General features: G+C 43.6%; 1 protein-coding gene across 1 annotated transcript in view; it reads left to right on the top strand.

Moving 5' to 3' along the window:
- Positions 1-14,510, top strand: part of SETDB1 (SET domain bifurcated histone lysine methyltransferase 1) — a gene marked incomplete in the record, with an annotated part of 3,089,600 nt that overhangs the window by 1,464,380 nt on the left and 1,610,710 nt on the right. The window contains 1 exon segment of the mRNA XM_044080041.1: positions 1,852-1,917. Within this exon segment, the coding sequence (XP_043935976.1) occupies positions 1,852-1,917 (66 nt within the window).

Raw genomic sequence — 14,510 nt, 5'->3', positions numbered from 1 at the left:
TAACTTTCTTATTGGTTTTGATGGGTCTACTCTCATGTCCCATAAACTGTGTAAGGCCTTTTTAAAAGAAACCCTTATGCTAAGGCCACCATTTAAAGAACCCAGCGCCTCATGGGATTTACCCTTGGTCATTCAATGCCTCGCCTTATCCCCTTTTGAACCATCGGCTACCTGTGAATTAAAATTTTTGACCTGGAAAACTGTGTTTTTAATAGCAATCACCTTGGCCAGAAGAGTATCGTAAATTCAAGCTTTGCCCTGCAAACCTCTCTATCTAATATTTCACAAGGGCAGGGTTTCTCTCAGGACTAATCCTTCCTTTTTACCAAAGGTTGTGTCAGAATCCAGTATCAATCAAACCTTAAACCTACCAGTCTTTTTTTCTAATTTCTCCATTAGGGGAGAATACTGCCTGCACTTGTTAGACGTCTGTAGATGTTATGTTTCTACCTTCACAGAACAAAAGATATCAGGAAATCAGACCAGTTGTTTGTTGCTTTAACCTCACATTTGCTAGTTAACCCAGTTTCTAAGGTTACATTAACTAAATGGCTTAGAGATTGCATCACTTTTGTTTATAATTCAAAGGGACTTGAACCATTGCATCCTGTAAGAGCTCATTCGACAAGAGCTGTAGCTGCTTCTGCAGTTTTTCATGCCCAAGCTTCTTTAGATGACATTTGTGCAGCAGCTACATGGGCATCTGCTCATACCTTTATCACTCATTACAAATTGGACCAGGTCTCTAGCGGGCATGCATTTTTCAGTTCAGTGGTCCTCCGGAATATCCTCCCATGAGACCTCCCAAGATTCAGGTAGCTAGGTACTCTGTCCTGCAGTCAAAGATTACGTGAAGATCGACAACCTGTCTTACCATAAGATTCCATCTGTGTTGTCGGTCTTCACTAATCCCTGACATTCCCTCCCTCCTTCCCCCTGCCTAAGACTGTTCGTGGACAGAATGTCCCAAAAGACTGGTTTCATTATATGGAGTCAAACTTGATATCTCTTATTACTTTGATCTGTCTGTTACTGTTTTTGGCAAACTCGATCTGAGGTAATTTACAGAGGAGCATCATGGGTAGTGCCCAGTTTAAGAGTTTTGGAAGGCACAAGCTGAAATAAATGGTCGAGTTGGTTTCGAGGCTCAGAACCAAACCCACAGTCAAGGATTAGTAAAGATCAACAGCACAGATGGACCGTTATGGTAAGACACCACTTTTTTTGTGTGATAGCTCATGACATTGTGTTTTGTAATTTATTTTGGCATGTTATATTTAGAACCAAAAATTTTGGTAGCTTCTGGTTTTTTTTTTTTCCATTTCTATGATTGTTTTTGCTGCTGAGGGTCCAGGTCATGTAACTGGCTACTCTGTTCAGGTAACAAATCTTTAAATATTCTGTTCAAAGGCAGTAGTAATTTTAACTGTTAGAATCCTGCTGTATCTACACTTTTTTATTTTCAGTATTTTCTGTTTTAATAACAGTTTTCAACTTTAGTTGTCTCTATTTCCAAGTGACCTTCAAGTATATTGACTGTGAAAGTTTCATAACTAATGTATGTAAGAGTTTGGTAAAAGTAAATAGTGTACAGTTTCTTCTTTTTTCTTTTTCTTGCTATGAAAAGTATTTACATCAGCATAAGGAAAAGAAGTAGAATCAGCCTGTTCTTTGTATTGCTCATCATTGCATTTGCCATTATTGAGATATCCTGCTAATAGGTAGCCTGACCAGCCAGCCGTACTTCAAGAGCTGTACCTTTCCCCAGGGCTTTGTCTGACTGCATGCCTCTTGTCACATAAGGACATTGGTAGTATAAGTAACTCGTCATCTTGAAATCTTTCTTGCCAGGCAGTTTGCTATCATACCTCACCAGAACATTGTCGGTCTGTCAGTTGGCCTGCCTCCAGAACACAGGTAAGTACCCCATAGGAGTATTTTCTTGTGTGTTTTGTACTGCTGCATTGGTTACTTTATGCCCAGTAGTGATTTTGACTCTCTTATTAATGTTGATAATTGTATAGACCCTAGGAAGCAAATATCCCACAACGACCATGACTTCTGTAGTCTTTTTTGCCTCAGTCCATTGTATGATGTGGGTTCTTGTTTGCACTGGGAAAATTTCACACTGAGGACAATTTAGAACAGTTTAATCTTTCCAGAAGTTTGCAGCTTTTAAAGAGGTTGCTTCTTGGCCCTGTAGCTACAAATTTGTTGGCCAGGGCCTCTGGAGCCTTCTTCCAAAGAAGCATGTTAAGTGAAATGAGGAGAAATGTCAGGAAACAGAGAAAATTCTTACAGATGACTGAGTTGTAGGTCTACCAACTCTGGACATGAGGAGGTGCTTTTGCAGCCCTCGTCTTCAGAGCCTGTTTGCTAAGGTCTCAGGTAACCACTGTGCTAGCTGCCAAACTGTCACCTGTCCTCCTGGACCGAAGACAGAATTGCACTATGATGCCAAGGGGACGTTGGTGTCAAAGGCTCCTATTTCTGTGATCAAGGTAGTCTCTCAGTGGTTTGTGTTAATGAGGGAATTCTCAATGATTGTATTGAGGTCTTTGGCATGCCCTGTCAGTCTGAATCCTCTAAGACAGTTCTTGAAGCTGTGGGCCGCAAAACATCGAATGCCAAATTAGTGCTTGCAAGTTTGCCTCAGTCTAGGTAAGGTGGTACCTTAGTCATATCCACATCCACATACAGGGCTTCTTCTCTACAACTTTTCCACTTGGGCTTAAGACTTTGTCCTTCCTAATGTCCATGCAGCTAGCCCTGGAGTGTATGAGGCCTCTTCAAAGAAGACATTGCTTCAGTTCATTTCCTTGCCCTTTGGCTTGTATGTTACACTCAAGGTCTTTACAGATTGCCTAGTTCTAGTAATAGCATTTTGCAGACCAAACAGCATTTATATTAACCCATATGCTAATGACTGTGTCATTCAGGTGGACTTCTGGATGGAGTCACAAGACTTTGAACTTTATTTGATTTATTTCATAGGCCTGGGTCTCTTCATCAGTCTTGAGGTCCATTCTCAGTCCATCTGTGATCCTAGCATTCTTAGGAGCATTCTTGAACACAAGACCTCCAAAGAGTTTTTTTTTTTTTTTTTTATATATATATATACCATAAGACAAGGTAATTTATCTGATGCTATACATGCAGAATGTCTTAGAAAAGGAAGTGGTAACAGTAAGGGAGTAAGGGGAGTGTTCGGCTTCTTGTTTTGTTTTTGCATCCTGATGGTGCCTCTAGCATGTTTGCATGCAAGGATGTTCACTTCATCAGGAACAAGTGATATAATTCACAGTCTCTAGGAACCAAGATTCACCTCCTCCTTTGAATAAGGAAAGAGATCTTATTGTGAAAAGGGCACCTCCAACTCAACCTGGGGGTCCCTTTTAGAGCACATCAGTCAACTGTGACCCCTAACCACAGACCTCTCCAACCTAGCCTGGGCAGGGCATGAGGGATCACTTCATATTCAGGCAACTTGGCATCAGGATGAGAGAAAGAATCACATCAGTGTGAAGGAAACTATGACTGTAATTCTGGCACTGAAGGCCTTCAGAAAGATTTGGGAGAGAGGCATCCTACAAATCCTCACAAGCAATATTGCAGTAATGTGGTATTAACAGGCAGGTGAGGACGAACTCTTGTATACATACTACATATTGCTAGCATTATGTCAAATTGCTTAAATGTTTTTGAAGCATCATTTGCATGCACCATTATGACTTAAGCTTAATTCAAATATTGCATGGATTCGTCTTGGCAAATGGGTGAGTAAATGACAATCATCATCTAATGTCACAAAGCAACAGATGTTCTAATAGCAGGGTTGGGAGGGTGGCCTAATGGTTAAGGTGTTTTGCTTACACACAAGGTGGGGGTTTGAGTCTTTGAGTCTAGTGGCTAAGCTTAAATGGCTAAAATGGCTCGAAAAGGCAGTTAGCTTAGTACTGACCTATGAACTTATACTCCTATGAACTTATAGGAGCATGCAACTCCCCCATGCTATTTAAGCCTTCCGTGAAATAGTTGTTAGAATGAGTTTTGGATCTTGGACTTCCCTTCCTCCTTCCTTTCTTTCTTCTTCTTTGACAGGTGTTTTGGGGTTAGTATCCCTTTCGTTCAGTTTATGTGAATACCCATTTCACCAATTTGTACTTTCCACTTCATTCAACTACTTTGTCTGTTTTGTCTTTTCAGGGAGGAATTGAGACTGGGTTTTACTTGTTGAGAAAATGTTGTAGTTGTGGCTTTGATGAATATTATATGGATTTGAATCTGTGTTGTTGGTCTTCCTTTTGAAATAGGACACATAATTATGGAATTGACATCTGGAACATCATCATATGGTATTATAAGTAGACTGCACTTTAATAACAGCATTTTGTTATTTCAGTTTTTGTCACTATTTCACTATTTATTTTGGGGGTATTCAGAGTCCTTGCCTGAGCAACCAGTCATTAATTTGTAGTAATGTATTTATTTGTTAATGTGTTGCATGATACTTCTCTCTGATTGTACTTGGAGCTTAGGAAGTAAGCACTTTAACAAAGTTGTAGTAGTGTGCACACTGGCAATGTGAATATGAGAGCTCATCCGAGAGGCATGCTTGACTGTCATAGCAGATTGCATCCCTTCCCAAGAAAAATATTTAGGCTGATCAGATCACAGATAGACCCACAAGAATGGATGTGGAATACGCATGTCTTCCTGGATGTTGTCAGGATGTGAGGTGTACCAGTAGTAGACTATTTATTTATTTATTTAAGTTTGATGACCGGCGAAGTCCACTGAGCCAAGAAGAGCCCATTTTCAGTGGAGGCTCAAGGAGAAAAGCTCCACAATAATTGCAAGTTACATTTCACATGTTACAAAAGGACATAGTTCATACAGCTAATTAAACATTTACAGATAAGCTCCATGACATTTGCAATTGGCTTGTCACAATGTTACAAAAATGAAGACATAATTCAATACAGAAATTTCAAAATATATAGCTACTTGCCATTATTAGTAGGTTAGGAAAATATGCATGGAGAGGGTAATAGTATATTTGAGATTGGAGAGTATAGTATAATAGATATTAGAGAGAAAATTAGTTTTTGGTAGGGGAGGGATTGTTTTGCGTGGGTCGAAGTAATAGTAGAGATAGTTGGATGAGTCAGTGCAAGGTGGAATGAGTGGGGGGTGGGTGTTTAAGTTGGAGTGTGGCAAGGGCATTCCCATTTGGAAAAAAGATGAGAGAGTAACTGAGATTTGAAATTTGTATGGTTAGGTAGGTTGCGTAGGTGTGTGGGGAGAGAGTTCCACTGTTTAGCTAAGGAGTGGGACAGCAGTAGATGGGACACCATTTTGCTTCTTCTCTGAACAGACAACTAAGAATTTCTGTTGTAGAAGTGTATCTTCAGCGATGTGGAAAATAGCTGCATTCTCCCTCAAATGGGCAGGTGTGTTTCTTTACCCTTTTCCTCTTACACCCCTGATCACTATTGTGTTACTAAAAGTCAAGTAGGAGAGAGAGAGAAAGCTTTTATGCTAGCACCCTTTGGGCCCCAGTAACAATACAGTTTCTCTTTCTCGCTCCTGTGTTATCCCAGCAGTGTTGTCTCAGTGGATAGACCTTCTCTATCAAAACATAAGGGGCACTTTTGCTGCATCTCAGCTTGGACAGTCTGGATGATTTCACCCTTATCCTAACTTGAAATGTACATACTGTAAATGTAAACATTATCAGGGAGGCTAGGAAACCAGACACAAGGAAATTGCACCCAGTTGCGTGGAAGAGATTCTCTGTTTGGTGTCTGTCTCGAGACCAAGGCCCAAGTACTCAAAGTACTAAGCAGGTTATTGTAGCTTGGATTATCTGTCAGACCATTGTGAAATTCACCTTTCTTATAGTTTCTTAAAGGTGCACATTTCTGCTAAATCTGCTTTGACATGGACCCCCCTCCCCTTTGTAGTCTTAAGCCTTCCATAAAGTAGGTCTTAGGAGTTTTACATCTTGAACTTCCAAGAAAGGGAAATTGCACCACTCTGGTATTTAAACCTTGTTTTAGAGAAATTGAACCTAGCCCTGTTTGAGCCAGTTTCTCCTCCTCTGCAGTTTTTTTATCTTGGAAAATGCTGATGTCCTTCCATGTCACTGTTGCAGTATTCATAATGCAAAGGGTCTCCTACCAAGGATAGCCTAACATCTGGCCAGTATGCCAAAGTCTTTTATACTTATAGGCATTGTACATCACTCATTTGCTCCCCATGGAAAGGCATAGGTGATAAGGTGATGTACAGATGCACACAATCAGAAATTCTTTGCCATCATTCCGAATGCCATCTTTGAACACCGTCTGGACACCCTTCTGCTGTACATCTTACCAAGCGTAGTTTCAGATGAGTGCTCTGCTGGGCTTTCTTCTTATCTTTCTTTTTTCTTTAGTGCTGTTGGGTTCATGTCATTCAGAAAGAGAAAATGTCGGTGTGGGAGGCAGATTCCCCATAAAGACTATACATCCAGTGTCTTTTCTGTCTGGGTGCTTCCCACAGCCAAATGGAGTGTTCTGTCTTGCCAGATTTTGTCCCTGGGGCCCTGCGTAGTTGTCTCTCCCCTTTATCTATTTACATTGAGAACCAGCTCATGGTGCTGTGGTGGAATCTGTCTGTCAAGAAAAAGGCCATAAAACTTAGGCCTGATACTGCTGCTGTCCTTCCTCCCCCAGACATCTCTTTCAAGGCTAGTGAAAGCCCAGAGTATAACCTGGTGTTTGCTTCAGATTCCTGTGCCACGACCCCCATCGGAGGCTGGCATGGATTTGACTTCTCATGCATCTTCAGAGACTTTACAAGTGTCTGCCCCTGATGTTGAGGGGGAACCTCAGCTGATTATATCAGAAGGACCAAGAGGGATTATACAGATCATAGTTGGAGATTCCAACCACGCTTATTGAAAGTCACCAGGGGTCTGACCATCGGAGGGTGTTTCGTGCAGACATCCTGGACAAAAAGAAACAGAAAACCAAGCATATTTTTCCTGTAGTTAAGAATCCCCAACTTGAATGTCAGGATTTTACTCGGGGTTTTCAGTGCTTTGATGGCTTTAAGGCCTCCTCATGGGGTGTGTGTGCCTGCTCATCCCTGGTCTTCCACTCCTTTAAAAAGACCCAAGGAACTGGATTCTTCAGATGAGGATCTTGGTTTGGGAGACGAGTCCCTGGCTTACATTTTTCAAATTCCTTCCCCTTTGGAGTATGATTCAGAGGAAGAGGACTCTCTTAGTCCGGATTCCCCTCGGGAGGAACTCTCCTTTGGGGTGTACTATAGCCTGGATGATGGAGTTTTTTAAGTGGGATTATTCTGAAGTCTGGCATTCAGAAAAGATATTATGAGCTCCTCCAGATGGAGTCTACTAAGCCATCAGCTGCTCCTTCTGTTATGGCTACCCTTCTTGGATACCTTTTCATCAGCTTCTGTGGCACCTGATTCTCAACCCCCACACCTAAGAAACCTGATAGATTTTACAAAGCCCCTGAGGAGTGTAAATTTTATAAATGCCTTTCTGCTGAATCTTTTGCTGTATCTCTGTCTTCTGACAAACCCTCCATGTTGTTCCCTCGACCAAGTTTTTCCCTTCAGATAAGGATAATAGGATGAAATAGAGATTGGCAAAAAGATTTACACTGCTGCCACTTATCCTTTTGTGCCATCAGTTACAACACTCTTATGACAAAGTGTGTTTTGGCCATCCTTTTTCACGTTTCCAAAGTGGTTTCTGAACTTCCTGATGCTGAGGGAAAACTACTGCCCTTTTCAGTTGGGCTGTACCTCCGAAGTTTCTCCCCCCTTACTCTTTGCTTCATCTTCAAGCTTTGTCTGATGACCGTAAGGCCAGACTATTGAATGCTCCTTTGGGGGGGGGGGGGGGGTTCTTTTTGGTACTACTGCTGCTGAACTTTTCAGGTCTTTCCAAGGTAAGGGTAAAGCCTTGCAGAAGTTGAAACATTTTTGATGATCTTAGTGTTTCACTGTTGCAGTCATTACATTTGGGTTGTCTGCCTGCAGGTAGCCCTCAGTCAGCCTGGTTATCAAAGTCTTGGGTCCTGCGTCGGTTGCTGTCTAATCTTCCATGACTCCAGATAGTCAGGGGTGTAAAGCATGCAGCCGACGCCATTACATTAGTCTTTCTTGCTGTGCGCAGTAGCAGAAGCAGTTCACAAGTGCCGGTCAGCCGACTCCTGAAATTTTCATTTTCAGGTTTCAGATCTGAAGTCTTCAAAAAAGCTGAGTACCCCATTGGGGATCCTTTTTCTTGCTCTAAACTGATATCAGTAAAAGTTAACAATTGTATTTCTTGTGGAAAGCAAATACCTCATAAAGATTTTTATTCGTACTGCATTCCTCGCTTAGGCCCAGACCACGACGTCCCTTGCTATCGGTTTTGTGCCTTATTCAATCCCCAAACTATTCGTTGTCGGTTCATTTTTGCATTTAACTATTTTGGTACTCAATTCAATTATCCAGAAATGACTTCGGTAAGCCACCTGACTACCGATATTCCGAAAAAATGCAAAGATAAAGACAGAGACAGACCGCATAGGTCCAAAACTTCCAACGGCACTTCCGTTAAGCTAGTTGCCAGTTTGCCGGTACTCAGTGAGGTGCTTTCGCAGCCCCTGATACCTGCTACTTTAGATTCACAGGCCTCTACTGAGACCCATTCAGAGTCTGGTATGCTGTGAGATGCTTCTTCGACTATGGAACCTGCGGATGTCTCTACCTAGGATGGGTCCGGAGCCGCTGTGCAGGCACCGGCTTCTGAGGATGTATTCAGGCCTACTGACTTGCATATCAAACCAACGCCATCTTCTTCTTCAAGGCCTGAAACTCGATCCACACCAAGAAAACCGATGCCCAGACCACATGGTTAGGCCCCTATGCCTAAAAAACAAATGATAAGAATGGCTGAAGACCTTATTACTCTAATCAGAGGAAGCCACCCTTCTCCCTCCAAGAGACCTAGAACTGATTTTCCTTCTTATTCTTCGGATCAGGATTCTGAAATTTCTGTTTCTTCTGATGACCAGGATTTGCCCTTTTCTACGTATGAGGATTCTGATGGAGAGGACTCCATTCCCTCTGTTTCCCCTCCAGAAGAATTCTCTTTTGGTGAAACTTTGCATACTCTTAGGAAGCATTTCCACTGGGAAAGCCAGGATTATTCTGACTCCAAAAAGAGGCTTAGGGAATTCTTAATCCTACCTCAACACAGGCCTTTAGCTATCCCTCCTGTACTGGACATTGTAGATGATGCCTTTATGGAATCTAGCCTGGCCCCAGACACACTACCTCCGGCTCCCAGGAAACCTGACAGATATTACAGAGTACCTAATTCTCACAAGTTCCTTTTTACAAATCCTATTGTGGATCCAGAGACCATTTCACAGGGACCCAAAGGCATTAAGGCTACTACTGCCAAAAACCCTACCCCCTTTGATAGAGATTCCAGAGCCCTGGACAGATAGGGGAAGAAGGTATACACTTCTACTACTTTGGCCATTAGGGCCTTAAACTGCCAGTTTCATATGTTAAAAGTATCAACAGCATATTATTGGATTACTTAAACAGAAAATTATGTTGATTCCCGACTGTGCTGAAAATAAAGAATTATAGGATTTAATGCATTCTTCTGAACAAGTTGGTAAACATACTTTGCAATGTGGTTTTGATTCATTAGAGGCATCTTGCAAAGCTGATGTCACTGGGTCTGTGCTTAGAAGGCATGCTTGGCTTAAGGTGCAGACTTTACCAGATCATGTTAAAGCTAAATTACTGGGTGCTCCCTTAAACCAAGACTGCCTGTTTGGCAACAAAGCAGTAGTAGTACTTAAAAAGATGGAGGAAAAAGCTAAATCTATGCAAACTGTTAAAGATTTCCTGCAAGTACAGCCTCCCAGATTTAGTAGGCACTGGCCTTCTAAGAATTGGTCCTTTCCTGTCTCTTCCAGGCCTTTTCAGTCCAAACCCGGGACCAGCAGACCACCCAGGCTTCAGTCTCAAGGTACTCACAGGCCTAAGCAGTGGGGGCCTCTTCCAAAGCTGAAAGTGGTAAGACACCCCCTTATAGTAAACTATCACAATGATTTAACCTTAAACCTTCCAAGCCCTGCTCAGTGACTGTTCCTTTAGGGGAAAGATCACACTGCATGCAAAAAACTGGGAACTCATTACCCAAGACAAATGGGTTCTAAATGTAGTTTCCCAAGGATACAGATTCCACTTCCACTCCTTACCAACCCCAAATGGTTGGCCAGATGTACCCCGAAATCAGTGGGCAGAGGCTCAGCAGCAGGTTCTCAATCTTCTAAGTCTCAGGGGCTATTAAGCCTGTCCCAAAAGAGGATTGGGGACAAGGTTTTTACTCGAGACTTTTCCTGGTACCCTGAAAAGACAATACCTGGCGTCTCATCCTGGACTTGTCTATCCTAAACACCTTTTTGGTAATTCCAAAATTCAAAATGCTAACTCTTCATCAGCTGCTTCCCATGCTAGGCAAAAATGCCTGGTTGGCAACATTGGATTTAAAGGAAGCTTACCTGCATATCCAATAAGGGAATCTTGCAGAAATACCTACGCTTCAGAGCAGGCTACATGCACTATCAGTTCTCTGCACTGCCTTTTGGCTTATCTGCTGCACCCAGGGTATTCACAAAGTGCCTAGCTCCAGTCATTGCATTCTGCAGGCAAAGAAATATTCAAATATACCCATACCTGAACGATTGTCTAATTCAGGCAGAAAGCCAGGACATACTACTGGATCATCTGGCATTTGTAAAGAAACTGCTAACCTCACTGGGGTACGCTATAAACAAAAAGCAATCTCACCTAGTACCCTGCCAACAAATTATGTTCCCGGGAGCAAGCTTGCATACAATTTCCCAGATGGCCTATCTCACGCCAGAGAAACAGGTTTATTTGACTATCTACTTCAAACTACTGGCCACAAAGACCCAGCTATCTGCAAGGAAAATACTGCAAGCCCTGGGGTTCTTGGCCTCTTGCATTCTACTAGTTCCATATGCAAGACTGCATATGAGGAAACTACAATGGTATCTAAAATGCCTATGGTGTCCGCATTCTCAGGACCAGGAATCAATGATTCCCATCGTTCCTTCCTTTGGTGGGCAGAGGCCTGCCACCACAAGAGACTGCCATTCAGTCTAACTCCTGCACCCAAACCCTAACAACAGACACATCAGACTATGGATAGAGGGTTCACTTGGTAGGGCAATGCATTCAGGGCAAATGGAACCCGAGTCAAATGCACCTGCATATCAATCAAAAAGAAATATTAGCTGTACAGAATTCTCTGACAGCCTTCAAGGACCACATTCTTCCAGGACAATTATTGGTAAAGACGGACAGCACCACTGTTATGTGGTACATAAACAAGCAAAAGGAACCCACTAATACCCCCTCTGCAGACTAGCCATGGCTCTGTGGAACACAACCTTGAGCTACCAAGTGCACCTACAAGCTCAATTCCTGCCAGGCAAGCTAAATACACTGGCAGACAACCTAAGCAGAAATCTAATGGACCCATATGAGTGGAAACTGGAGCCAAAGATATTCACTATTCTGAGAAACAAACGGGGGAAGCCCATAAGATAGACCTGTTTGCCTTCGCTTAGAACTCCCAATTGGACAAATTCTGCATAAGGACTCCTCACAGCCAAGCTTGGAAAGTGGATGCCCTGTCCTTTTCCTGTAAAATCCTCTCAGTTTATGCCTTTCCCCCTCTGCCTCTCCTCTCAAAAGTTTTACTAAAGATCAAGCAGGCCAAACCAAGGACAGTTCTCCTTGCACCAGACTGGCCACGCCAACACTGGTACCCCCTCTTGTGCAGTGTGTCACTACTAGAACCATGGCACCTGCCTCGGACTCCTTCCCTACTGTCCCAGCAGGAGGGCCAGATTCTGTACCCCCAGCTTCAAACCCTGAACATGGCAGCCTAGCTAATTACCTGAGTTCTCTTATACCATCCCTCAGCAAACAAGTGCTGGATGTCATCCTGGAGGCAAGGAGGCCAAGTACTAGAAAATCCTATGCTGAAAAGTGGAAAAGATTCTGTTCCTGGAGCCAGACTCAGGGGATGGACACAACAGTGCCTAGTTTACCACATATCCTACAATACTTAACAGAGATGCTTCACAAGGGCCTTTCCTTCTCTTCCATTAAAATTCATGCCTCAGCCATCTCAGCACATTATAATACTGAGCCACCCCTCTTCTCTCACCCCCTACTGAAACAATTCCTCAGAGGGGCCAAAAATTTAAGACCACCCAGGAGAGCCCCTACTCCTGCCTGGGATCTTAACTTTGTATTGGAAAAACTCACTCTACCTCCTTTTGAGCCATCTGCAACTGCGGAGTTGAAATTTCTTTCTTGGAAAACAGTCTTCCTTCTAGCCTTCACTTCAGCAAGAAGGGTGTCTGAATTACAGGTCCTCATGGCAGTAGAGCCTTTCATCCTCTTTCATGCGGACAGGGTGTCCCTCAGGACCAATCCTTCCTTTATGCCCAAGGTGGTATCCAGTGTGGCTCTTAATCAGTCCATTCATTTGCTAACCTTCTTTTCTAATCCACAGAACAAAGGGGAACAAATACTGCACTGCTTGGACATGCACAGACAACTTAGATTTTACTTGGACAGGACCCACGCCTCTCAGGAAATCTGAACAGCTGCTAGATGTCCTTCAAGGATGCATCTGCAGTCATAACATATGGGTTGTCCTGCCTCAGGCAGCCCTTCGGTCGGCCGGATTCCAAAGTCTGGGTCTGGCCTCGGCTGTCGCACTTTCCCCGACGTCAGAGCGTCTGGGGTATAAAAGCATCAGCCGATGCCATTTTCCTCAGTCTTTCTTGCCGCGCGGTGCCCGAAGCAGAAGCTGTTCGCAAGTGCCGGTCGGTCAGATCCAGTGATTTCAGCTACCGAAGACTTCGAAAAAAGCTAAGTACCCCGTTGGGGACTCTTTCTTGCCTCAGCCGATGTCAGACAAAGTAAATAACTGTTTAACTTGTGGGAAGCAAATACCTCATAAGGATTTCCATTCTTACTGCCTTCCTTGCTTTGGCCCAGACCACGACGTATCTGCCTGTTTAGCCTGTGCCTCATTCAACCGACGAACTCTTAGACATTGGTCGGAGTTTGCAGAGGAATTTTTTGGAGCCGCTTTTGCTTATAAAATGCCGTCGGAGACTCCGACTTCGCATATGGTCAAAAAACACAAGGAAAAGGACCGACACTCGCGGCCCGTGGTTTTGGCTGAAACCACGGCTAGGCCTACCGCGAGTGTCTTGGTTTCGGCCGAAACCGAGTCCTCTGCGATTCCTTCTTCCGAAACCATACTTAGACCACCGAGGCCCGAGAGGCCCCGGCTGAGTCGGCTTCAGAACTACCTACCGAAGCTAGTGTTCAGGAATTGTCCGACACCATACCTTTGGACATTTCTACCCCTGCACGTGGGGCAGCTAGGCCCCCAGCTTCTATGACCATTAAGGCCTTTTCTATGGCTAAAGCTGCCAAACTTTCAAAAGCTTTGCCTGCCAAATGTACACCCCAGAGGCCTTCCTCTAGTTCACAGATCCTCAGCCTTGCTGAGGACCTTATCTCCTTAATTAGGGGTTCACAACCTCACCCAGACAGGGCCTCTCAACCTCCTCCAGACAAAAGGCCCAGGACTGACCCCTCTGAACCTCACTCCTCAGATGATTCCACGGATGGATCTGAGTTGTCAGACCACCAGGAAGGGGCTTACTCGCCTTATGAGGATTCAGATGAAGAGGAATCTAATCCCTTCGGCCTCCCCTCCTGAAGAGTTTTCCTTTGGGGAGACTTTACACTCCATGAGAGAGCACTTTCAATGGCAAGGTCAGGATTTCTCTGATTCTAGAAAAAGATTAAGGACCTTTTTGCATTTGCCTCAGCATAGGCCCTTAGCTATACCTCCTGTTCTAAATGTAATTGATGATGTGTACAATGATGTCAGTACAGCCCCTGATACTCTTCCTCCGGCCCCTGCCAAACCTGACAGATATTACAGGGTCCCGGATTCTCATTTCCATCCGTATAAAGCCCATTCTGCAGACCCAGAAACTATTTCTCAGGGCCCTAAAGGGGTTGCAGCCGCTACTGCCAAAAATCCCTACCCTCTGAAAGAGAGTCTAGAGCTTTAGAGATGGGGAAAGAAGGTGTATACATCTGCAACTCTTTCTGTCAGGGCATTAAACTGTCAATTCCATATGATACAGTACCAAGAGTATTTGTTAGATGAACTGAATAAGAAACTTTCTTCTCCTGAACCCCTAGACCGTAAATCCCTTCAGGATTTGGTACATAACTCACAACAGGTTAGTAATCATTTCTTAAAATGTGGCTATGATGCACTGGAGGCTTCATTTAGATCAGCTATGACTGGGGCAGTTATTCGTAGGCATGCCTGGCTGAAGGAGCAATCT

Source organism: Protopterus annectens, chromosome 8.part0 (assembly GCF_019279795.1).
Source record: "Protopterus annectens isolate FY-2018-M chromosome 8.part0, PAN1.0, whole genome shotgun sequence".
In the NCBI taxonomy this organism is placed as follows: Eukaryota; Metazoa; Chordata; order Ceratodontiformes; family Protopteridae; genus Protopterus; species Protopterus annectens.
This window is presented reverse-complemented; position numbering and strand designations above follow the sequence as displayed.